At 40.0% G+C, this 27,617-nt stretch overlaps 1 protein-coding gene and 1 pseudogene across 1 annotated transcript in view; one reads left to right on the top strand and one right to left on the bottom strand.

The window, feature by feature from the left end:
* Slc1a1 (solute carrier family 1 member 1) overlaps window positions 1-3,557 on the bottom strand; it is an 83,278-nt gene extending 79,721 nt beyond the window's left edge. The window contains exon 1 of the mRNA XM_048356483.1: window positions 3,012-3,557. Within this exon, the coding sequence (XP_048212440.1) occupies window positions 3,012-3,102 (91 nt within the window). The 5' untranslated portion in view covers window positions 3,103-3,557. The remainder of the gene's footprint in view (window positions 1-3,011) is intronic.
* A 10,474-nt stretch (window positions 3,558-14,031) lies between these two features.
* LOC125355474 lies at window positions 14,032-14,691 on the top strand (annotated as a pseudogene).
* The last annotated feature ends 12,926 nt before the right edge of the window (window positions 14,692-27,617 follow it).

Here is a 27,617-nt window from a genome sequence, read left to right as displayed (position 1 = left end):
ATGCCCACCAAATAAAAGCTTATCAAATAAAAGCAATCAAAATCATCCTCAGTAACTTGTAAGTTGTTTCAGAGGCTAAGATGGCCATCTATTTAATCTTTTTACTTGTGGATCAGAACTTAAGACACATTTAGCTCATATCATTTCCTGTCCATGAAACACAGTACTAACATCCACACTTAATAAAGATGATTTTTAATTGTATTTCTCTTCACTTGCCATATCTTGGGGGCAAGATGGGGTGAGGGGATGAGGAGACTTGAAGCAACTCATATAAAAGCTCTGCCCTTCATTCAATAGCCAAAGTATTTTACAGAGTCAGGATTGCTGAATTAACTACAGAGGTAAAAACATTTCAATGGTTGCAATCAGAAGATGACATTTCACCATGTAGTTAATAAATTTAAGAGGATTTTTGTCTTCTTTTTAAGTACCACATACTGAAAAGTCCAGAAAGGAGGCTGCCTAAGAGCTCTTACAATTTTTCAGGCCTACTTATAAAATAAACTTTTACTATCATGGCCTATCAAGGGCTTAGATACAGAGTGCCACTATTATAAGTGGATGGAATTTCACTGCTCAGTAAACAAAGGAATACAAACTACACAAAGAGAGGTATGACTTCTCACTGATGCCCAAAAGAGAAAAGAGGGTCTCAAGAAGTGCTAGGGTAGGTATACTGGGGGGATGTTATAAGTTTGGGACTTATCAGAACAGTAACAAACACAAAACTGAAAACAAACAAAAATAAATATGAGAATTGCCATCAGGGAGAAATAATGTCCAGCAGACTTCAGAAGGATACTTTAAAATTTTAACTTTAATTTTAAATGATACATTTCATTTATGGAGAAAAGGTACCTAAATTAAGTTCTTGGGGCTCACCTGCATTAAAATTAGGGGGAAGGAGCCCGCTTGGGTCCACAGCCCACAGATTGAAAGTAGGCATGAAATCCTTCTTGATCTTGAAGATGTACTTATAATACAACTGCTTCTAAAGGTTAGGGCACAACTGCTCAAAATCCATTCCAAAGTGGCTTCTAGTGAGTTTGTACACCAAGCCAAGCATGAATTGGTATACCTATAAGACTTGATGAACAGGCCAGCATCTCTGGAGAGCCCAAGGCTTAAAGGGCAGGATTAGGGCACTTCTCCAGGGCATTGGGAGCATAACACAAAACTAAGGTCACCCCATCCCCAAACCAAAGTCTTTTTTTTTTTTGGCCAGTCCTGGGGCTTGGACTCAGGGCCTGAGCACTGTCCCTGGCTTCTTTTTGCTCAAGGCTAGCACTCTGCCACTTGAGCCACAGTGCCACTTCTGGCCATTTTCTGTATATGTGGTGCTGGGGAATTGAACCCAGGACCTCATGTATACAAGGCAAGCACTCTTGCCACTAGGCCATATCCCCAGCCCCCCCAAACCAAAGTCTTGAGGAAAGAATTTAATCATGAATTCTAGACTCCTCTCTGAGCAAATGAACAAGGCCATGTCTTCTATTTGGTGGAAGGGAAATCAAATCATTCTCTTGGTAGGGTTTGCTATTTCAATTGTGGCAAGACAGGGTAAACCTTCCCCCAAAATGTCCAAAACCACTTGCACCTCTGTGGGGGGAAAGTCAACTCTTGGCATTTCTAAGTCTTTCCTTCCCTCCCACAGAAGTCCTCTGTTAGAGCAATTCCAGGATGTTATTTATTTACTAGAAAACCTGACTTTCCTTTGCACAAGGTTCTGGAGAAGCCAAACTGACCCCAAGGATCCCATTAACTTGCAAAGGGGGCTTCATTTCCATTTGTGTTTGCTTGGTGTGCAGGAAAGTGGAATGGGAAAGACAATAGAAAGATTTCTCTGGAAGCCTCAGCAGGAGAAGGGCAAAGTTTGGGAGGCCGGGCTGACCCCATCCACCTTTCCAGCAAAGGCAGCAGTACTTTCCAGACAGGGGGTGGAGCCTGCCAAGGAATCCACTTTCCCCAGAGCATGCACTGGCCCTCACCTGCTGGGTGTCCCCACTTATGCCAGCTCATAGGGCAGGGAGACACACAGAGCTCCCAAGAAGTGCACCCCAGAAACCAATTAGGAAAACAAACACAACCTCAGCAGAATACCAGAAGCTAAGTAGAAGCAACTCACACGTGGGTGCAGTGGCTCAACTAAGATCTGTCAGACTTGAGTGAAACCCTCTTCCTTGAAAACCAGTAAGAACAGCTTAACAGTTTAATAGAACACATGGAAAGCAACGTAGCCCAGGAGGAGGAGACTGAGTTCCTTTAGCAATCTTCTTCACCAATGACCTCTGGCGGGCCACTAAATTCAGGTAGGAATATGGCAGCCTTACTGAGCCCTGGGTACTTTGGGGTGTGTGTTGGGGGAGGGGGGCACCTTTCCAAGCCCTGCCTGGGATGGGGCAGGAGGAAGGGGGGACATTCCTAGTCCTCATCTCTTCCCTGTCTTGTCCTTTCTGTCCTCCCAGGCCATTTCAGAGACCAAGGCACCTCTTCCACTGACAATTGCAATTCAAATGATCTCTTGTGAGGCTACTGGCTGGGGGGGGGGGGGGGGGGGGAGGGCAAAAAGAATTAAAAAAAAAAAAAAAAAAAAGAAAACCCACTACGGGAGCGGAGAGAGCAATACCAAGGAGAATAAAATTAAATCCTGTGTATTCTTTTTTTTTTTTCTAGTGTATTCTTTTTACAAGGTCAGTTTTTGTGTCCCTTTCCATCTGCCCAAAGCCCCTTTGATCATTTTGGATAAAGCAGGAACAGGCACCGAAATCAGAATCCCCAAGCTTTGTTCTCAGATCACAGAAATCAACGCTCTCCAGGGACTGCTCCCCCATCCCCCCTCCCCGTCCCAGCGTGGGAACCCGAGGCCAGGGACAAGGGGGACCCAAGTAACCATCGCGTCAGCCAGCGCCATGCCCACCCTCGCCCCGCACTCCGGGGCACGCGGCCTGGGCACTGGGCGCGCGTGAGTGTGTGCGCGCATCGCCCACCCGCCGCGGCGCGCGGCTCACCTAGCACCACGGCGGCCACCGTGGAGAGCAGCAGCCAGTTATTCTTCAGGAAGCGCTTGCAGTCCCATCCTTTCCTCGCCGGCTTCCCCATGGGTGGCGCCCGGGTTCCGAGCGGTCGCTACAGCCACTGCTGTGGTGCGTGTGATCAGCCGCGCGCGTGGGCCGGAGGTGGGGGGGTTAGAAGGAGACCCAGGGGCCGCCAGTGGCTCAGCGTGCGCGGAGGAGGCGGGATGCCGGTGTTCTGGGAAGAGGATGCACGTTGACAGCTGTCGCCGCTGCTGTCACTGTCACCGCCGCCGCCACCGGGGATCGCGGACGGTGCCTGCTAGCTACCCAGCCAGCGCGGTGGTTTTGCGTGGCGGCGGGCGCGCCCGGCTCCTCCTGCTGCCGAGCTCTGCAGCGCCTGGGCCAACCAGCGAGGAAGGAGGGAGGAGCGGCAGTCCGGGGAGGCGGGTGGTTGGGTGCATGTGTGGGGTCCCGGTGCAGCACTTGTGGAAAGGCGCCCAGCACTGTGGCCAGAGCCTACTTCCCGACCTCTAATGGGCAGCTGATGTCTGTCTGTCCGTCTTTCCGTCCCTTTCTCGCTCCCCCTCTCTGACTCCCTCTCCCTCTCTTCCATCCCGCTCGGTGCCTGGATTTGAGGGTTTGGCCCACCATTCAGAGGAGGCGGAACCACTGCTCCCCCCGCTCCGCCCCCCCTCCCAACCTTCCCTAGTAATGGGATAACCTAAGAACACGGTGCCCTGACAAATAAGAGAGGTTTGTGTTCGCCCCTACACAGGCTGTGATGTGCCAGCAAGCCACTAATGCCTGAAGCTTCTGGGAGAAGGAAAAGGAAAGAGCTGGCAGTGTGGATCAGGGCACTGGGAACTTGCACAAAGACAGGGCCATCATCCCTCCACCCTCCCACCCACTACCCCCCTATCCCTGCCAATCTCCAATTCTGCCCTCTGGGTCGCCAGAGTCCCAAAAGGATTTGCCTGTGGACATACACTTGGAAGCGTCCCTGGCTTTGGGAGCCTGTGATTCCTTTAGCAACTTTACTTCCGCCCCTGGGATTTTCTGGGTAGCTGGCCTTGGGTAATTGGGAGCAAGAACGTCAGGAGGCTGTTCTGCGAAGGTGGGCGGGCTCAACCCCTAAGGCCAAACGCATTATTTGGACGGGCAAATTGGAGAGTTGGCAAAACTAGGTTAGTGGTGCTAAGTACACTTGGCTCTACGGGGTGACATATCTAATTCTCTTTCATTTTTCCACTCAAGGTTTTCACTCTCAATTGAAAGCATCCTTCCCCCACCCGCAAATGACTTCAGCAGCTGCAAAAACTATCTTCTCATGGGCTTTCCAAAATTTAGTGAACCTGTGGCCTTTTGCCCTTGTGGAAAGTGGGAGTTCTGGGGAAGCTTTCAGACTAGATATCCTTAAAGAAAAGATAACAAATTCAGCTTGATTCACTGTGTACACTGCAGTATGAAAGAGTTGATCAGCAACTTTCCAGAACAAAAACTTTAAGAGAAGGAATGGTAGAAGGTTCTCAAGATCATTGTGTGCCTGAAGGAAATGTAAAGAAATGTTAGGGGGGCAAAAATTATCATGAAAGAGGGAACAAAAATTTATTACTCACAGACACAGAGTTTGAAAAACTGAAATGTTCAACATAGAATTAATGATAAATACATTATGGAACTTCTATGTAGCAGCATTAAGTCTATATAAAGGAAATACATGAAGTTTTTCATACCATGGAAGAAGAAAAAATAAAGGGTAACATTGTATTTACAACTTGATCATATGTATTTAAAATAAAACACATAAAACAGTCCTCTGGTCTTAGGGGGAAGGAAGGAAGGAAGGAAGGAAGGAAGGAAAGAAAGAGAGTAATGACCATTTCATGAGACCCTCACATTTGAATCTTTTTCTTTCTGCATTTATTGAAGTATCTATCATAAGTATACCTTGTTAGGGTTCTATTTATAAAGCAAGGACCCAAAAGAGAGAACAGTGGATGAATCTAAGACCTTTGCATATCTTACAATTTCTTCAAGTTGTATTAAGACAATCATATCTGAATTCTGGGGATAGGAATTTAAATCCAAGCACCACCACTTGCCAGCTAGGTGGGATTTTTGATGTTCCAATTTTCATATGTATAACAAGGATCCTAATATTCTCTACCTCAGAGAGGTGTTGTAAGAATTGAATAATGGAGCTGGATGCCAGTGGCTCACATCTGTAATCCTAACCACTCAGGAGGCTGGGATCTGAGGACTGTGGTTTAAAGCCAGCGTTGGCAAGAAAGCAAATAAATCTCCAACTAATTACAAAAAAAAAACACCTGGAAGTGGAACTGTGGCTCAGTGGTAGAGCACTAGCTTTGAGCAAAAAAGCTTAGGGACAGTGTCCAGGCCTTGAGTTCAAACCAAGGACCAGCACAAAGGAAGGAAGGAAGGAAGGAAAGAGGGAAGGAAGGAAGGAAGGAAGGAAGGGAAGGAAGGAAGGGAAAGAGAAGAAAAGAAAGAGAATTGAATAATAATGTGTTTGAAGGGCAAATACAGGTGCCTGGCATGCAAGGGCCATCACTAGTTTCATGTGGAGTCAACCTGATGGACATCTACTAACCCACTGACTAGTAAACATATCTGAACTTCTTCTCATCCACATGCCCTTGTATATTGATCAATATTGTCTTTTAGAAGTACAAGAGACCTGATTTCACTTGTTGCCCTTCCACATCTGAAGTCTATTACAGGTTTTCTGCTTATTTATGTTATGCAAGTTGAAGATAGGCAACAAAAGCCTCATCATCTCTCACACTTCTCTCTCCATATATTTATTATATATATATATATGCATGTAGGTGTGTATACAACTACACATACCTGTACAGGCACACATGCATGTTCATAAATGTCTATGTGTATATACACACATACACGTGTATAACTATATGTATATAGAAAATATATATTGAACTTTGTATATGATTGTAATATATAACATACAACAATAATATATAATGTGTATACATATATGCATGTATGTGTTTATGTGTACATATGTACACATGCATGCATATACATATATATGAATATATATTCCTACATATAGTTTAAAGCCATGTGATTTGTCAACTGTATCTTCGGCTGTTGTTACCAGATGATGTCACCTTAGCAGTGGAAAAAGGAACTAATAAGTGTTAGGAAACTGAGTCATGAGTATGTTAAAATAAAGAAAGAGCAGAAAATGACCTTAACAGACCAAAACAACTTGAATGGAAAGTTGAAGAGAAAAAACATGTTGGTCTGAGGAGAGGAAGGGACACCAGGTGTATTGGGAGGCAGGGATGTAGGGATTTTAGTAGGTTCCTGGGTGGAGGCTGCTGGAGGGTATAAAAAGTTCTGGGCAGGCTTTGTAAGTTTGTGATTTCTGTCTGAAGTAATTTACACAAGCCTGGTCCCAGGAAGTGGGGGTGGGAGAGTGGATTTGCACATTTTTGAGACTGCAGATTCCCATCAGTAAGTAAACACTTGTAAATCATTTCCATGGCTGGGCTATTCTGAGTGCTTTGCAAACATTCATTCATTCATTTAACTAAAATACCTAGTGAAGTATGGACTCTTAGGACCTCATAATGCTGTTGAGAAGGTCTGCTGAAGTACCATGATTCATCTTGTGGATGAGTAAACTGAGGCACAAAGAAGCTCCCCTCAGGGGTTGAGGTAGGAGGTTTGATTTTAGAATTCATTAATTTAACTGACTCACTTCTTACCCGGCAACACTCTGAGTGGTTGTAGGGAAATTGACTTTCTGCAAGCCTGTGAGAATTCATCCATCCGTGCTCAGAAGACAGTGTTGTGACCTCATATGCTCTGCTCTGTTCATTGGGCAGTGGATGAACTGAATTTTCTGTCACTTCTTGCTGCTATCTTATTCTATGGGATTTCTCTGCTGAAAGCCAAGAACTGGTGCAAGAAACAGAAATTTGGGGAGAGGAGGTTGAAGACCTCTGATATTTCACTCCTTGTTTTTGTTTGCTTGTTTACTTGTTTGCTTTTTTGACTGGTCTAGTCCTGGATACATATGTCATAGATTGGAGAAGTTAGAAGTGTTTTTCTTGGAAGCTTTACCTAAGGGGAAATGGACCATCACTTCCTAAAGGACAGAGTTCACTCTCTTGGGATAAGATGCAACTGTGCTAGGTTTTGGGCTGCTTAATAAAGGTTAATACCTGCCTTTATTCTCAAGTCTTTTGAATCTCTTCATCTAAACAAACCTTTGGCTAATTTTTGTAGATTTTATTTGCTAATGTGATCCTTTTTGTCCACATCCTCTTCTTCTTCCTCCTTTAACAGGTAAGGAATGCTGGTGTTTCCTTTCTACTTCTTGTTTCAATGTTGACTCATGGACTGTCCAGTTAGTGATTAAGAGCGGAGATGTTGACTTTTGTCACACAAGGTTAAACCGGAATGCAATAGCCTGACCTTCTTATATCAATTGGGATATAAATGGAAAAAGTCACCCAGAAACAAAAAGTAAAATGGCAAATTCTGATTGTCTCTCAAAATAGTTGGCTCATTGTAGTCCACAGTCACAAAACAGATGCAGCTGGGCGATTGCTTCATCTCAGGCTGTGGTGATGGAGAAGGTCACAGTCCTTTCAGCTTCTTAGCAGCTGTCCATGCTGGAGGAACATTGTCAGCACATCTACTCTCTTCTTCATCTTTCAGTCTTCATCTGGATTATTAAACTATCACAACAATTCCCCAAACAGTATTTCATAAAGATAAGATTTGGGCTGGCCACTGAGGGCTCAAATCTGTAATCCTAGCTACGCAAGGGGCTGAAATCTGAGGATCAGGGGTGGAAGCCATATAGGGCAAGGAAGTCTGTGAGACTCTTATCTCCAACTAGCTCCCCCCCACCAAAAACAAAAACAAAACAAAACAACAAACCAGAAGTGGAGCTTCGGCTCAAAGTGGTTGAGCACTAGCCTTGAGGGCAGAAACTCACTGTTTAACAGGTACTTGTCCTGGTTTTACTGAAAAGCATTGACTAAAGCAGGAGGAAAGCTAGGCTTTTCTCAGCCTACATTTTGTGTTTGTCTTTGCTTTGAGCCATACAATCATTTGGCAATCGTCCTCTGTTCCAAGAAGAACAAGGCTGACATCTTTATGACAAGGGAGTGAAACTATCCTTCATGAAGGGCTGAGCCTTGCAGTATCAACCACCCTCAAAGGAGGACTATGACCTGATTTGATCAGGCTGCCCTCCCTCCTCCCCCGGAGCTGGGAGAATCATCTCAGTTCCCTTCAAGTGACGGTGATAATTTCTTCACAACCCTTATCAGAGAACCAGGACTGAGATAAAAACAAACCAGGCCATACCTGCAATACCTGGGATTCTTAAAACATCCTTTTTGTCCTGGCCCCTAATTCTTCCTGTATGTAAACCTAAAGCTCATGTCTACCCCGAAGATGGACTGAAGTGCTGTCTTTCCATGGTGTGCCAGGGCCAGGTAATAAATCTCCTTCCTCAGCCTTCACCATTGCTCCTCGTCTTACTTGACAAGTAAAAGCTAGTGGCAAGGTTTCATATGCGGAATTCCAGAAATTTGGCTTGAAGTCCAACTCCTTGTGTGTTAAAGGTATTCTTAAATACTGGAATTCCACAGAACTCTGCTCCATGAGCTTTATTGCTCACTCAGAAAAGCTAAAGAACAACTCCATTTCATTTGAGGAGGTGAAAAACAAAATTTTCTGTTCATTTCACCCATATGGTGTGGCCTTGATGAAGTTATTTAGCCTCTGAAGATCTCACTAAAGTAATAAATACAAATGGTCAGTATATATTTAAAATGTGAAACAGTTTCAATTTCACAAGAACACAAGAAAACACAAATTGAAACCTATATTTGTTTACTAATGGCACAAAGATTTCTTAACACACAACATTTAAAAGGCATGATTATAATTTTTTTTTTTTTGGCCAGTCCTGGGCCTTGAACTCAGGGCCTGAGCACTGTCCCTGGCTTCTTTTCGCTCAAGGCTAGCACTCTGCCACTTGAGCCACAGCGCCACTTCTGGCCGTTTTCTGTATATGTGGTGCTGGGGAATCGAACCCAGGGCCTCATGTATACAAGGCAAGGACTCTTGCCACTAGGCCATATCCCCAGCCCAATGATTATAAATTTTAACATTACAAAATACCATGACTTTTTTAAGGACAATTAGGAAGTTTGTGATATCTTTTCTTAAAACAACCTATATTCTTTAATTCAAATATTTTACCTCAAGAAATTTAGACCCAACAAGTACCAAAACAGGTATACAAAGGCCAGTTGGAAATAACTTAATTACCTACTAAGTTAGGTAGGTAAAGATAAATTCTGTGCAAATATTTTGGACAATGGAACAACATGCAAATAATAAAAAGCATATTTCAGTGAATATTGAATTACATGGGAAATTGGATTATACTAGAAGCTAGTAAACACATACATATATAACTATTTAAATTTTTAAAAAAGTTACTGAGCAGTGTGGACAAGGTGTTTTGGTGTTTTTTTTTTCCAGTCCTGGGGCTTGAACTCAGGGCCTGATCACTATCCCTGCCTTCTTTTTGCTCAAGGCTAGTACTCTACCACTTCAGCCACAGTGCTACTTCTGGATTTTTCTCTATATATGTGGTGTTGAGGAATTGAACCCAGGGCTTCACGTATACAAGGCGAGCACTTTACCACTAGGCCATATTCCCAGACCGACATGGTGTTGTTGTTTTTTAAAATGAAAATGTAGTTACTTCTTGTGTACATTTAAACAGAAGTCAAAATATTCATAGTATGACATAATTCCAATTAAGTGTGTATATGTAAAAGTGATGACATGAAAATTGTTGCTACTCAAGTTTTCCTTTGTCTTTCTGAGTTCCAGATCTTTGCCCTATTAAGGTATTCATATACATGGAAGGTTAGAATTTTGTGCAGAAGGAATTTTTAAAATGTACCAACATTACTCTTCTGCTGATTTATAGGATTAAGGAGTAGAAAATACAATTATGGTGAAGAGGAACATGCCTTTTTCCCCCCAACTTTCTCTTACAGTATCAGAAACTCAGCCTAGAAGCTCAGCCCAGACACCCTGCCGCAAAGAATTATCCTCTGATTGTTGTATGGGAACTCACAGGAAACAGAGAAGCCACATTTTGAGAGGATGAATTGGGATCCTTAACTGGAATGGCAGCAACTGCAGGTAGACTCTTGTCAGAAAGCATTGAAGCCCCTCGGATACACTTAGCACTGTTAGAAAACGGAGTCACAACAGTAGTAAAGCAAAGAAAGAACAGAAAAACAATACCAAACCCAGATCAACTCCAATGGAGAGCTGAAGTGGGATGCCATGGTGACCAACGGAGAGCCAGGAGACACAAGGCACAGCATAATGGTGCCTAAGCTGGACTGGTCAGGGTCACAGGAAACTTGAGAGTCTCATGAGTTCAAGGCACGGAGGAAGCTGCATCTATTGCTCAAATCCCCACCTCTCCCACCAGGAATTCAGACATGCCTAGGAGGGGTAGAACTTCTCTTCCTCTACCATGAAGAAAGATGATACCCGTTAAACTCAATTCTCTATCATCCACTAAATGGCCAAAATGGCAGGGGTTAGACACAGTATCCTTATTTCATGATGAAGACATTTATAGTTGGAATAGCTGTCAGTCTCTCCAAACATGTGGTTAAAACATAAGAAATGAGAAGACGAGCTCACCATTTTCTGGTCAAGGGAATAGTAGAAAAAAGAAAAGAAGAAGAGTGGAGAGATGGTGAACTTCCTTTCCTCTAGGCTTCATCTTTAGAGATTGAATGTTGGAAAGAAAAATGGAGCAGTTCTGTCCTCATATCCCCACCTAAGTGAGGCTACTTACCTACCCACTCCTTCCCACTCAGATGTAGCCTGCAAATGTGGAAGGGAGGGACATTTCTCAACCAATCATCCTCCATTCTTGGTGCCTGGTATGCTGAATTGAGAGCCACAGGTGTCTAACAGAATTAGGTGATTTCCCCTAGAATCTGAGGGAATCTCAGTGTGAACTGGCCCTAGAAAAAGACTTGTATATTTGTTAATACTAATAACTGGTGTGAGGATATGGATAAACACTTCAGAGCCCTGACCAGAGAGATGGGCCAAACATACTTGAATCTATACAACCCACACATTCTTATTCATTATTAAATTTTTAAACTCATTTTAACTTTTTAATTGTTATTATAAAGGTGATATACAGAGAGGTTACAGTTACATAATTCAGGTACTGAGTATATTTCTTTTTGGACAATGTTATCCTTTCCCTTACTCTCTCTCAGTTTCTCCTTCCCACCCACACATTGTTCAGTTCATTTTTGACGTAGTGTCCAGTGAGTACCAGTGCTGCATTTTTTTCACCTTTTCCCTCCATTTCTGTAACTTTCCTTATATTCCCATAGTTGGTTAATAAATTTTTGAAAGTTTCTTTTATTCCCCAAATCATAGTTCTCATCTCATTATTATTATTATTATTATTATTATTATTATTATTATTATTACTACTACTATTATTATATTTTAAAGGACTGGGCCATTTACCCTTCAAAATTCCCTATATTCTGGGTTTGACATGCTGCTTTGTCAGAATGGAAATTAATCTGTTTCTCCACGGGTGATCTTTTCTATTGGCTGGTAGTTAGCACTTTCACAGGCTTGATACTCAAACGGATTCTGATGTTAACAGTCTGATTCATACCTGGTCAATTCATCCACTGACTTCTCACATGTGGTTTTAGTATCTGCCAATGATTATTATTTCCAGTAATTTTATTCAACTCACTTCAAATATATTTGTTAGGATCAACTATGTGGTGACTCAAAATCGATTTCCTACCGAAAAAAAAGCTTAATTCTTTCTCTCCCCCTTTCTTTTTTTGGTGTATTAATAGTGCATGTGCCCATTAGCAAGTTTGGGAACAGCTGAGAGGATTTTTGTTTTGTTTTGCTTTGTCATGTATTGTCTTGAACACGTGGACTTTATGTAGTTTGGGATGGACTTAGGTATTCCAATTACATGCTCAAATTGTTCCATCTTTGGTTGATAAAAGTCACTCCATTTTAGCCTTCCTTCCTTCCTTCCTTCCTTCCTTCCTTCCTTCCTTCCTTCCTTCCTTCCTTCCTTCCTTCCTTCTTTCTTTCTTTTGCATTTGAACTCGTGGCTTTGCACTTGCTAGTCAGATAATGTACCACTTGAGCCATATCACCAGTCCATTTAGGGCTAGTTTTTTATTTGAGATCTTATTTTATGACTGGGTTGGTCTGTCCTGTGACACTGTGAATCTTCTATTTGTGCTTTCCTCTGTTGCTGGAATGACAGGTGCATTGCACTGCACTGAGCCATTGGTTGAGATGGGGGGTCTTAAGAGTGTGTGTGTGTGTGTGTGTGTGTGTGTGTGTGTGTGTATCACATTTTGTTTATCCATTCATTGACTGATGGACACTTAAGTTGTTTTCATATTTTGGTTATTATGAATAATGATGCTATGAACATAGATACACAAATACCTGTTGAAGTCCCAACATTACATTGAATTATATATGCCCAGAAGCATAATTGTATATGGCCATTCTTATCTTTATGAAGAATCCTCAAAATTTTAAATTATATAAAAATATAAGCACAATTGAATGAAACTATACAACAACACAATCAGATAATTATCCTCCAAATCTTTCTCTTTTTCCCCCTGGTACTGACACTTGAACTCAGGGCCTTGGTGCTGTACCTGAGCTTCTTTTGCTCAAGGCTAGCACTCCACCACTTGAATCACAGGGCCACTTCCAGCTTTTTCTGAATAGTTTATCAGAGATGAGTCTCACAGGTTTTCCTGCCTGGGCTGGCTTCAACCCATTATCCTCAGATCTCAGCTTCCTGAGTAGCTAGAATTTACAGGCCTGAACCACCGGTTCCCAGTTTCTCTTTTCTTGTTATACTTGATTTCCCTGTAGGTGACAATTAGTTAAGTATCTATTACTGCTTGGTTTAACTTTCTGATAGTTTATTTTACAAAATACAAACAAGTATGTATATGTTCACATGCCCTTCCCCATTATTACACAAAATGGTGTTTTGCAAGCCACAGCTCTACACCTCCTTGTTTTGCATTGAACCCTACATCCTGGTGCTCACTCAGTACCATGTTACAGAAATCTTCCTTGTTCCTTCTGCTTAATGACCCTCTATGTAGGCATTATTCCACAGAAGTCTTCCTCATTCCTTTTCACGGCTCTAGAATAGCACATTGTGTGGACCTGCCCACTGAAGCAGCTCCCTCCTGATAGATACTTGGTTTACTTCCAGAATTTTGCTGTTACAAATAGTACCACAGGGAGTAACATTGACCTTAATCAGTGCTCTGGCCCATGTTTACCATCAAGCTCCCTGGAAAAGAAACAAAACACACATAACAAAATAACCCTGAGATTCAACCTTTGCCAAATTCCCACCATCACTGATTTCAAATAACCAATGTGAGACCAGTGAATGCCAAGCTAGAAAGGAGATGTACAAGAACATATGTTTATATGGCTTGTCCACCATGAAGACAGGCCAGATTCAAATAATCTCAGGGGTATAACCACAGTAGAAAGTAGTAAACATGAGGAGTAGTGAGATTTAAACCTTTATTTACTTGTTTTAAATATACTTTTGAATTATATGTGTATATATTCCTAGTTTTAAAAATGAAATGTTTGGGGGCTGGGGATATGGCCTAGTGGCAAGAGTGCTTGCCTCGTATACATGAGGCCCTGGTTCGATTCCCCAGCACCACATATACAGAAAATGGCCAGAGGTGGCGCTGTGGCTCAAGTGGCAGAGTGCTAGCCTTGAGCAAGAAGAAGCCAGGGACAGTGCTCAGGCCCTGAGTCCAAGCCCCAGGACTGGCAAAAAAAAAAAAAAAAAAAAAAAAGAAATGTTTGAGAGGGGGCTGCGGGTACTGACATGGCAGCCGCGATGGCAACTGCAGCCACCAAAGGGAATGAGGGCTGCGGTGGCCAGGCCGTGGCTGCCAAAGCCAGCGGCACCACGGGGAAGAAGAAGGGCCCCGGGCCTCTGGCCACGCGTGTCTGGTCATCTACAATGTGGTGATGATGGTGGGGGAAGAGGCGCTGATTGGTCTGGTCAGAGCATACCTGGCTAAGGGGAGCTATCATAGCCTTTATTAGTCAATTGAAAACCCTTTGAAATTCTTCCAAACTGGAGCTTTACTGGAGATTTTATATTGTGCTATAGGAGTTGTTCCCTCTTCTGTTGTCCTGACTTCTTTCCAAGTGATGTCAAGAGTTTTTCTAATACAGGCAGTAACACATAGTGTCAAAAGAGGTGCAGAGTGAAGACAGTGTCATTCTATTCGTTACTGCCTGGACAATCACGGGAATTATCCACTACTCCTTTTATACATTCAGTGTATTAAACCATATGCCTTACCTCATCAAATGGGCCAGGTACACACGTTTCATTGTGCTCTACCCGATGGGAGTGTCAGGAAAATTGCCCACAATGTATGCCGCTCTGTCATTTGTCAGAGAGTTATACTTCCACACAATACACCAGAATAAAAAGGTCCTTCCTTGTACTGAAGAACACAAGAAATTTGAATAGTTCCTGCTTTCTGCATCCCAAATCCTCAAAACCAAATTTTCCAATGATCAAAAAATGCTGGAGACATTTTGAGTTTCTAATATGTTTCATAGAAAATAAGTAAGAACTAGTTTTAAAATATTTTAAGAAAAAGGAAAAACAACCAAAATCCAGTGTCATATGAGCCTGGGATTTTATAAAATAAATAAATAAAAGGCTGTTATAAAATGTCCTGGCTGGTCCTTTCAGCATGCTTTTCCAACCAAGAGTTCCCAATATTTACGATGGCCCTAAGAAAGGGATTTGGCATTTTATCTCCTCCCATACCCTTCATGTATATGATAAATAAAGATCTGTAACATTAAGTAAAAAAAAAAAAAGAATGTTTAACAACCATTTATCCATGGATTTCTCTTTCTGTCATTGTCTCTATCTCTCTCTGTCTCTTTGTCTGTCTCCCTGCCCTACACGCCCTCATCCCCCCAGCCCACCTTGCTAGTACTGAGGTTCGAGCTCAGAGCCTCACATTTTCACTTAAGATTTTTATTATATATTTTATTATCTTTTATCTTTTATTAACTTTAGTTGTATAGAGGAGTCACCACTCATCCCCTTTATATGTTTTATATAAACTGTAAATGATATATTTAGCATATAAGTGTACATGCTATAGATATAATATAATTTATATATGTATTATTTATCTGATTGTCTTTGAAATAATTTTCTTTTTCTCAAATGAATGTATTTTAAGCAAAACTGCTGTCACTATCACAGGTTAGAAATCAGTACCACTTTTCATAATCATGGTCAAAATGAAAGAGTGAAAATAAAATAATTTTATCAAATAATGCTACAAAATACACTGCCTACTGAAAACAGGTCATAAGCCAGCTTACTTTATTAAAATAAGTAGTCATTGAAAAGGATTTGAAGTCCATACAAACTGAATTTTGTTTTTACTAAAAAGTTGAAACCAATCGAAAATGGGGTGCTTCCTCCACTATCTGCTATCATATTTTTTAAAAATGATTTTCCAGCAAAAATCATCTGAAGTCATCTGTGGTAGCACAGTTGGGAAAACACTGGCTTGGATTATCTCCAAGGTCTCGCTCATCTTGCAACACTTCAGTTTTCTAAACATTTACTTTCCTAAGCATATTCTATTCCCTCCTTCAATTTTCACTTGAGGTATGCCACATGTACAAATGACTCTTTTTCACCAATGCCAGCTTACTTTTTCAGTGTTAATGCCACTTTAAAAGAAAAAATCTTGAAAATTTTAGCTAAAAAATAATACTGGGGAAAATGACAAAGTAAGAAGTGGTTGGGTGACAGTGACATGTCTGAAGATGTCGTCATGCCTTCCTGCCCTAGAATATTTTCAACTACTTTCTCTAATATTTTCTTCCCACTTCCTTGCACTTCCCATTTGGGCTTTATTAAGAACACTCAAATTGGGGCAGCTCCAGGGTTTTTGTGAGAAAAAGCTCATAGTGATCTGTTTCTTTGGAGACAGGGTGAGGCAGCTATTCCAAGGATGTCATTGAGATAACTGGAACGCTTTGAAATGATCTGTAGGTATTATAAAATGATCTGAAGGTATTATAAAATACTAATTTTCTAATTTAATAATTTATGTTAGGAGTTATATTCTAATTTTTAAGAAGTAAATAAAAACATAAAGTAGATGAGCGTTTTTGCCCTGTTCAGTAAGTCTATAATTATGTCATAAATGTTTTACGATATCTTGGATGCTACACTATAAATCAGGTACCACTACTTTTGAACTTGTATTCCTCATAACTGACATTTCCCAGCAAATCTTGACTAGATAGAGAAGGAGGTGGTAGGTACTATGATTTGAATGTACTGAAAGTTCATGTATTGAAAATGAATTTTTTTGTCAATAATTGGGCTTGAACTCAGGGCCTGGGTGCTGTCTCTAAGCTTTTTCACTCAAACATTTGCTCTAATGCTCTGAGCCACAGTTCCACTTACAGTTTCCTAGTGGTTAATTTGGGGATAAGAGTCTAGCAGGGACTTTTCTGCCCGGCCTGAGTTTGAACCATGGTCCTCAGATCTCAGCCTCCTGAGTAGTTAGGATTACAAGCATAAGCCACCAGCACCGGCTTGAAAAATGAAATTTTTAATGCTGTGTTGAAAATGTGACCTTCTAAGACATGACTGGGTCACTAGGGCTGTTTTTATTATTAGATTCACAGTCTCTGTCTCTGTCTCTCTCTGTTTTGCTTTTTCCTGGACCACAATTTCTGCTGTAGCTCCCTGTCATTACCAGTATGAATGGCCACTTGAGTTCCTGTCTTTAGAATTCCACTGTTTAACCAAAATAAACTCTGATGTCTTTCAACTTGTTTCAAAAGTTTATTGGCAGAACCATGGACAGCACTCAAGTTTGCATGGTGAATTATTTAAAGCCGAAAGAAATCTTTGAAATAACAAGTTAAATCAGATAATTTTATACACAAGAAAAGGCCTTCAAAAAGACTCAAATGTGACTTTCACAAGGTTATAGAGATCTGGAAATCCAAATCTCAGTCTTTAAATGCAAGTTCAAGTCCTTTAAGAAAAAAAATGTGTGTGTGCATATATATGTCATCATTGTTTTTGTACTGAAATATACATATTGGGTTTAAGTAATGCCATCTTATCTTCACCACTATCTTGGAATCTTAATAATAATGATGGGGACTTTTCACCCAGTTACGAAAATCTAGAGGTGAAATAGGTTATTCTTTGACTTGCACATGTATTGTGTTGTTTAGCTCCAGGAAAGTTTTGTTCTGAAGAATACTTACCCTTGATTGCCCCTTATTGTTCCCCCTTAATAACCTTAACTAGCTTGTTTGCTTATGTGTAACACATTTTTGTTAGGTTTAATTCCCCACACCACTCAAGTGGTTTCTGCATTTATAATTACATTCAGGGCTGCAAATCCTCTTGCATTCGCTGGCTTTGTAATAAAGACTCCCTTGAAGTAAAGACTCCCTACTGGACCTCTCAAAATGTGGCTTCTCTGTATCTTACTGACCGAATCCCGGTACGATAAAACAGTAGTACTCACCTTACCCAAAATTTCGAGAATGAAGAGGTACTTATCACTTTGCTAGGTAAGTTGTACATTATCTCAGAGTTCTGTGAACTTATGTAGAATTTATTCTACTTCTGTAGAATTTATTACCTAAGTAGAAGTTACATATCCAAGAGGATGCATGGCAATAACTGGAGATAACAGGATGAGGATGAGAGTACAAGCATCTTGTGTAGTAAAAGAGGCTCAAAGAGACTTGCCCTAGGTTTCTAGTTCCCATGCTGTTACTACCTGAGTGCATCATATAATTTCTCTGGGAAGATGAGTTTGCCTCTATCATTCCTTCTAAGCTTAACATTATAAAATGTAAAATATATATTTCTAAAATATCATATACATGTTTATACATTCTTTGGAGGGAGAAAAGTAGATATTTGCAAGCTCTAGCAGAATATCATTTTACACTAGACATGCCCAGAGGCATTTTTAGCTAATTTTTGCACATTCATCTTCATGAATGGACTTTGAATAGCAGAAAGGACAGTATGATATTAAATGAAAATTTCAGATGGGCTGGGAACTGGTGGTTCACTCCTGTAATCCTACTTAGGAGACTGAAATCGGAGGATTATGGTTCAAAGACAGTCCAGACAAGAAAGTTCATGAAACTCTTCTCTCCAATTAACCACCAAAAACAAAAGTGGAGCTCAGGTGGTAGAGTACTAGCCTTGAGCACAAAAGCTCAGGGACAATGCCCAAGCTCCGAGTTCAAGCCTCAGAAGTAGTACATACACACACACACACACACACACACACACACACACACACACACACTTCTTGTGGATCTGGCCCTTGCTGGCATGGCTCTTTCTGGGTACATGACCTTAATGTCCTTGTTAGGTCTCAGCTAGACTTCTGACATGCACAAGTCCACAAGGGTCCATGGAAGGACTGAATCACCAAGCAGCAGGAAGGCAGGAATACACCTGAGCAGAAGGAATAAGAGTGGCTCAAGCTCAGCCAGGACTCCTCATCTGTCTCCTAATTTATCACATGCCAACTTGGCCTTCACTTATGACAGCCTGGATTTCTCCACTTGGTCAGAAGCATGGTGTCTCACAGCTTTAGATAGTTATATTTGTTTAGGTGCCTAGTTAGCTATTGCTTTTGATCCCAACTGCAAGATCAGCCATTTTTCTAGGCATCGGGATTATATTAGTGACAAGGAAAAAATCCTTCCTTCAGAGAGTTCATGTTCTAGAGGGATGGACAGAGTCATATGATAAAGAAATGTACAAATAACATGCAGGTAATGGAAGTGGTTATGCAGAAAGAGAACTATCCTAAGGGATAAGGAAGTGCCAAATGGTAGTGACATTGGGAGAGGCAGATCTGGACGTGGTATCTATTATTTTATAAAAGGTTATCAGGGACATACTTCTTATGTTTGGTGATATTTGAGTAAGTGAAGATGGAAGTAGTGCATTTATTTGGTGGGACAACAATGTGTCTTGTTTTTTACACATTCAAAGACAACTAAGGAGTTATTGCACCAGAGCAGCAGTAGCAGAAAGAGCAACAATAGAAGCACAGCAAAGAGGAGACATTACACACAAAAGATGCCAGTTAGAATTCGAATTTTTACTTTGGTGTTGAAACTGGAAAATTTTGAGCTAAAGTGTAACATCCTCTGACTTAAATTTTGGTACAACTGCTCTGGCTTTTATGTATATAAGATGGCAAGAGTGGAGGCGAAGGACTACTTGAAAAGAGTTGTTTGAATAATCATTGTAAGATTTGACGTGTCCCAGGCTAAATGGTAAAGTTGGTGAACATTGGCTATACATTGAAGATATTTTGATGTCTTGCTGATCAATGGATGTATAAAAACAAAACAAAATCAAAGATTGCTCAAAAATAGATTGGGGATACAAGAGGTCTGAAGACAGCCCTGGAGTTCTCCAAACTTCTGAAACCAGGGATCTGAGAACAAAGCTACAAGTGATATTGGGAAGGACTAGCCACTGAGATAGGAGGAGAGAAAAGGAGTGGTGTCTTAAGAAGCACCTAGAGTAAGTGCACAGCCATGCTCAGTGATGCTGAATGATGAACAATGAAGTATGAAAACTGACCACTGAAAGTGACCCTCCATGCAGAGTACTATAAAAGCTTATATCAGTAAGGAGGTACTAAACATTGTTTTAAAAATCCCAAAGACTGCTGGGTGCTGGTGGCTCACACCTGAAATCCTAGCTACTCAGGAGGCTGAGCTCTAAGGATGATGGCTTGAAGTCAGCCCTGGCAGAAAAGTCTGTGGGACTCTTACCTCCAATAAGCTACTCAGAAAAAGTGAGAAGTGGCACTGTGACTCAAGTGGTAGAGTTCTAGTCTTGAACAAAAGAAACTCAGGGATAGTGCCCAGGCCTTGAGCTTAAGTCCCCAAACACAACACAAACATTAAATAAACAAACAAACAAGTAAATAAATAAAATCCCAAAGCCAGACCTTGATTGATTTGGTGCAGGCCAGATAGTCATCTTTAAACCATGTAACACTGGCTTTGGAGAAGGGTAATTTGTGGTTCAATGATGGACTTCAATAGTTGGGGATCCCAGGATGTCATCTAAAACCACAGGCATTCCTGAGATATAAATATGGATAGACAAAAGAGACAGTTTTCAGGAGGCGGAAGATGAGGCCACCTTGAATCTTTTATAGTGGATTTGTCACTTAATTATGGGGTGAAAGGACCCAGTCTCACAGAATTGAAACCCATGTCATAAAAAATGAGACCATGTGATCAGTGAACATTATACATATTGTTTCCATAACAACTGTACGATGTTACTATCATGTTTCCAAGACAGAAATCTACATCCTCTGGCTGCTCTCCAGCCTCATTCACTGGCTGTGCTCTGCCCATGAATATATATAAAAACAAGTGGACTTGGATATTTTGCTGCTGTATAAACAGCATTCTTCTTTTCCTGAGTTTAAATTCTGGGAGCTTATAGAAAAATATGATATTAATAATAGTTCATTAAAAAGTAGAGAAAGGTATTCCAAGAGCAGCTAAAAGGAAGAGATATTGATATAAGGCTAAAAAATAAACAATAAACAAGAAATCATTGGCCAGCAGAGAAAGGAAAGAGGTAACTAAATTTTTTCTTTGACTTTTTTTCTTGGATCTATCTGCATAAAGGGAAGTTTTGTCCTTGTTCTTTCTAACTTTAACAAGGTCTTTCTTCTGAAGTATTTTAAGATAAAAAGAGGTCTTGGAAAACTTTAATCTCAAAACGAGCTCAAGTACTTCTTGGCTATATGTTACATACTTACGGAGGCTTGTTAATTTCTTGGTACAAATGAGTCTTACTTGAGCAAAGGTCTAGGGAAATTTAATTCCTATCCACCCAGACAGAAGAATTTTAAGAACTACCATGACCAGTTTAACTGGAATTGGAGATGTCCTATTTTGCTTCACTAAATAAGGGTTTCTCTGACAAGGCTCAGAAGGTGATGAGGTTCTGTGTTAGCCTTGCCTTCGCAGATAAAAGACTTTGAAGTTTTGGGACATGAGCAATACCGCGAGTTAGCATCAGATTGGACTCGATTCTCATTGTTTTTACAATCATGCTTATTTGTCATAGCAGCCTTTTATACCCAGATATGGATGAACTCCCACAGTATTTCTCTTTTTAATAGAAATTGCCTGTAATGCTCACACAGTAGATACGTTCTCCATTTATGAACATTCTCCACTTAAGAAACAATTCATCTACGCATATGCAAAACACCATGGTGAAACCCCAGTTGAACAATTAGACAATTAGTATACACTTAAAAAAATGAAGGACAGGAATGTTAAACAAATTCTGTTTGGGAATGTGGGTACTATTGAATAGAAAGGGCAAACAAGCACGAATATGGTCAAAATATATTATGTTCGTGTGTGGAAATGGAACAATAAAGCTTGTTGAGGTTGAATTGGAAAAGGGACAGGAAAGAATGATGGAAGGGATAAGCCTGATCAAGATATGTTGTGCTTATACATATATGAAATATGGGATCTTTCAGGTTGATTGGTGCTAATAAAAATAGGAGAATAAATAAATTAAATTTAAAAATAACAAAATTCAATCAATTAGCCTTTGGGATATAAAATGTATGAGATGCAACTCTATGGAAATGGAACAGATTCCATATGAAAAACAAAATTATATAGATGTATATATATGTGCATATATATATATATATCCTTATGTTTCTCACAAGAAAAAGCCAAACTGAGCCAATAAAGTTTCACTCACTTATTTCAGGCAATTTATCCAAGCATGAAATCTCTGAAGCTAACTTGTAATCATCCTGAAAATAAAATTTCAAACCCTGAGATGCGCTAAAGCTTAGAGTCTTAGAGTGGTTAGAGAGAGGGAATGTGTTCAGGAGTTGTAGGAAATGTAAATGTCTCTAATTGTATACATATCAGAGTAGTGCTGGTTCCTTTTTTGTTGTTCAGATACTGGAGTTTAAACTCAGAGCCTTGGCTTTCACTTCTCTTTTTCCATTCAAGGCTAGCACTCTACCACTTGAGCTCCACTTCCAGCTTTTTGGTGGTTAATTGGAGATAAGAGTATCACAAACTTTCTTGCCTGGGCTGACTTTGAACTGTAATCCTCAGATCTCAGCCTCCTGAGTAGCTAGGATTACACATAAGCCAACCACCAGTGCCTGGCAAGGACTTTACTTATGCTTCACTTCAAAGGGAAAATAAGCCAGACTTTAATGATGAAACTGCTACATTCTTATGAGAGCCAGCCAAGTAACCAGAATACCATCACTTCAAAGTCATATACTGCAATCCTATGTTTTGCTTCATATATAAGTGAATTTGAAGTTGATGCAGACAGTAATTTGTCTTTAGTGATTTGCTTGTGATAGAGTAGGGTCAAGAACTCATCTTTCTTGTTCACTTAAGAAAACTGAACTGAAAGACAATTGAGATAATAGTATTACCTAGCGCAGACAGGAAGGCTGGAGAAAACTAAACTTAGCAGGTGATTATGCATTTCCTCTTGAGGAGGAGAGAAGGACATTACATGGATGTCTTTATGAGTGTGTATGAGAAGCATAGTCATTATTACAATGCATTTGTGAATTAAGGTAAGTGGTGTATATTATTTTGTAAAACAACCTTGCCATGCCTGAGATGTTGATTAGTAAAAGAATATCCTGAACTGAATGAAAATCTGAGATAAGACTTCAGGCAATTAATTAGCTTTCATCATTCCTTCCTGGATATCACTCTAGTGATCAACTACCAGATAAAGAGATTTCTCTTCTTTCAACCATAGTCCTCACATCTCCTCATCTTTCCAGGGTTTCTGTCTGTTGTGGATTACCAACAAATTACACAGTTCCATGGTGTTAAGTCTCTTTGACTGTACTGTAGAAAAGCTTGGGATAGAAAAATCTCTGTAGCCTGAAAAAAAAATAGGGGCAATACAACAGAATTGTAGGGTGTGAACCTGAGACAGATTTAACTTCATTTTGACTTTTTTTGAGCCAAGACCTTTGTGCCAAGATAGGCTGATAATTTTCTCTTGGATTTGATAAAAACAAAAGGCACACTGAGTTCTCTGGTCAATCTTCCAGAGTTAATTAAGGTCAAAACGGCTTTCCTTGTGATCACTTGATGTTTAAGCTTATTATTCCTTTTTCCTGAGCTGCACACCCGCTTCTTGAAGCAATCTTGGCTTCACAGTAATTTCTCTGAGTGTTTGTTCTTCATTCCTTCAATCCATCTTGCTCTCTGTTCCAACTCTATTTTGTTTTCTATTACCACCCACTCCAGACACAGGAATGAGATTTACTTATCTCCAAAGCATTTCCAAACAATCAAAAGGAAATTGTGGGCTGGGTTGGGGTTCAGAATATTCAACAGAAGCACCTTTAATATGCCTAGAATGGGAGAAAAACTGAGAACAAAACAGTTAAAGTTTATATAAGCTTTCATATGAATTATTGTAAATGTAGAAATGAATCCCATAACAAAGACATGAATTTATTACAGATGAGGTCAACTTATAATAAATTATAGTGGTGAATGATTAGTTGTACATTGTACCACCTTAATACACTTTATTATCTTGCCAGATTTTCTTTAGATATGTTGCTGGAGGAAAGGATCGGTGTATCAGTCGGACAGAATCTAAGTGTGTGGACAAAACATCTGTGGATCTACCTTGGCTCAAGAGAGAGGCCTATGTGGAGAGATGATTCTTTCTTGGTAGTCTTCTATATTTTTCTGTACAGTATTTGGGAGAAAACCTGAGGTTGGATTGACCTTTAGCACTCAAACAGCAGCAGATCCCAGCATATCTATGCCTGGGAGCGATCCAGTTCTGAAATGGTGAAAGTGACTATGCTTGTGATTAGAGAAAATAAGCAGCTGCTTAGCAAGTCGGGAAAGATAGAGACAAAACCAGATTAGGAAGGGATGGAATAAGGTATCTCATGCGAATGGAATCCAAAGGAAAGCATAAATAGCTCTGTTAATATCAGATAAAGTAGGCTTTAAACCCAAATCAGTGAAAAGACAGAAGGGGATGAATGGGTTAGGATAGGTGGACAAGGAAGAACCATGCAAAAAGTGACACTGTTCAAAATGTCTTGTATTCATAAATTGACATGTTGAATCGAAATCCCTTTGTATACACCTGCTTAAAGGTAATAAAAAGTACATTTATTTGAAAAAAGACCCAAGGGAAGATCATTATATAATGATAAAGAATCAATTCAGCAAGAGGGAATAATTTATATGTGCTGTGTCCATTTTTGATATGTAAGACAAATAGCTTACTGACAGAAACAACTTAAGGGAGGAGAGGTTTACTTTGGCTCACATTTTCCCAGGGCCGTCCATAGTGAATTGATTCCATTGTGTCTTGGGCCATGTTGAGGCAAGATTATCCTGGCAGGCAGCTTGTAGCAGTACAGAGTTGTTCATATTATAGCAGTCAGGAATCAGATACAGGCAGGGACTGAGAGCAGTGTGTATACTCCCATTGGCTTCCTACTTCCAGCCAAGCACCACATTCTACTTTCTACCACCTTCTAATAATGTCATCCATATTCTGAAACTACCAGACAATTAAGCCATTGGTTTGGCCAGAGCATTCAGGATCCAATCACTTCCCCCAAACTTCTCAGATGCCAAGCAAGCCTTCTTTAATGCATGAGTCTATAGGGACATTTCAGATCCAAACCAAAATATATGCCTACTAACACAGCTCCATAGTCCTGGTGAGAGGTAGACTCCAATACAATAGTAGTTGGTGATTTTAATGCTCCTCTTTTTAGCGATAGACAAGTCAGCTAGACAAAAATTGTCAAACAGCAGAGTCAACATGTGCCCTAGGACAAATAGACACTTATAAAAACATTCCAATAATTTAGCTGCCAATAATTTTGATATTTTTCTAATCAGCATGTAGGATATTTTTGAGAAGAAAAAATTGTTTCATAGGCCACAAAACAAGTGTTAACAAATTTAAAAATACTGAAATGATAGGTAGTATTTTGTTTCTGACAACAATACAATCAAAGTAGAAATTAGTTATAAGAAAACCTTTGGAAACTATACCTAGCAGACAAGTACATGGGAATGAAGCAACTTACTTCTAAACAACCAATGAATCAAGTTAAAAATCAAGAAGAATTTTTTTCTAATTCTTGAAAATGAAGAAAATATATGATATAGCCAAACCACTACTAAGAAGAACTTCAAAGCAATTAGTGTTCACACCAAAACAATAGAAAAATCTCTATCAGGTGTGTGTGTGTGTGTGTGTGTGTGTGTGTGTGTGTGTGTATGTGTGAAGGTGTACGCCTGTAATTTCAGCATTTGAGAAAGGTAAGGCAGGAAGATCATCTGTTCAAAGCCAGCTGGGGCTATAAAGCAAAGTAATCTCAAAAGCTAAACTATATATAAAGGGAAAGATTTCAAATAAACAAAAATATACAAACTATCACAGGGCTGGGAATGTGGCTCAGTGGCACAGTGATTGTCTATCATGCATGAAGCTCTGGGTTCCATTCTTCAGCACCACATAAGCAGAAAATGCCAAAAATAGCCCTGTGGCTCAAGAGATAGTGTGAGCCTTGAGCAAAAAGAAGCCAGGGACAGTGCTCAAGCACTGAGTCCAAGCCCCAGGACTGTCAAAAACAAAACAAAACAAACAAACAAACAAAAAACCCCTATCACTTCACTTTAAGAAATTGAAAACAAACCAAGACCCTTGAAAAAGGGAGAGAAAGAAAACAATGAAGAATATAATCAAAATACTCCAGAGATTAGTGAAATAAAGAGTAAGAACTTCTGTTCATAAAAATACAAGGAATAAGTAAATGGATAAATATTCAATATCAGAAGAGGCATTTCTCTTGGGTTCTCTAATTTAGAGGCCAAATACTCAGTTGCTAATTATTAGGTTGATTATTCTTAAATATAACAACAGGTTTTTGTCAGCAACCATTGAATGTAGGGAATTCCTCTGTAGAAGCTATCCAAAGTCAGTGCTCCCAACACAGATGTGCTCTGACAAGTAAGCCCAGTAGATTTGAATTAATCAGAGATCCAGAAATGTCGGCCTGGCTGGCACATGTTTCTGACTCCCTAGCATTACCTTTATGTGGATCATTTCTCAATGTCCAAATTAGTGGCAGAAATTTAATCTGTATTTTGTTATGGTGGCCTACTTTAGGAATTTCTAATAGCTATAAGTCTGTTTGTGTACTAACTAGGGTTCATTGCCTACAAAAGCTTAAGACAATGGTAGTCACAGCAACAATGCTATATAGCTCTTGAACAGGATAGCTTTTGGTGCATGCTGACAGAGTAAAACAATTCTCCTTTGCAGATCATAAACACCTGAGCATTAGGTTTCTCTAGGTCCTCTGAGAGTCTAATTTATTTTGCTTATGTTATGTAAGAAAGCTTAGTTTGGGTGTACAAGATTACTGTATATATTTCTCAACAGTTTTGTGTGTGTGTGTGTGTGTGTGTGTGTGTGTGTGTGTGTGTGTTCCTGTCCTCAGCATTTGAACTAGGGTCCTGGGCACTGTCCCTGAGCTTTTTTGCTCAAGGCTGGTGCTCTACCACTTGAGCCATAGCTCAACTTCCTTCTCTATACTTTTTAATGGCACTCTTTCTTTAAAAAATTTTTTATTGTCAAAGTGATGTACAGTTATAAGGTAGTGAGTATATTTCTTGTCAAACTTGTTACCTCTTTTCTCATTTTTCTACCACCTTCTCTCCTCCCCTCTCCCCAGTTGTACAATTGGTTTATAGCATATTGTCTTGTAAGTATTGTTGTTGCATTGGTTCACCTTTCACCTTTTTTTCTCACCATTTTGATGTTCTCCTTCTCTTCCCTAATTCAGATAAACATATATACAATACCCAGGGTACCAAAATCAAATACTGTGACAGGGGATAAATTATAAGGAAGATAAACAAGAAAAAAGAAATAATTTCACATAGAATGCTAAAAACAACAACAATATGATAAACCACTTGTTTCCAAAACTTGAAGTTCATTTCACTTAGCATCATCTTATGTGATCATATGAACATAGCTATTGAACAATTGGGATCATCTGCTAGGACTATCCCAGACATATACTAATTATTACTAATGAGGGAAAACATAGGGTCTATATTTCTTTCAGTCTGTCTCAGTTCACTTAGTATGATTTTTCCAAGTCTTTCTGTTTCCTTACAAATGGGGTAATGCCATTCTTTCTGATAGAAGCATAGAATTCCATTGTGCATATATACCACAATTTATTGATCCATGTATCTGTTGAGTGGCATCGGGGTTGGTTCTATATTTTAGCT

This window comes from Perognathus longimembris, chromosome 1, assembly GCF_023159225.1.
Source record: "Perognathus longimembris pacificus isolate PPM17 chromosome 1, ASM2315922v1, whole genome shotgun sequence".
Lineage (NCBI taxonomy): Eukaryota > Metazoa > Chordata > Mammalia > Rodentia > Heteromyidae > Perognathus > Perognathus longimembris.
This window is presented reverse-complemented; position numbering and strand designations above follow the sequence as displayed.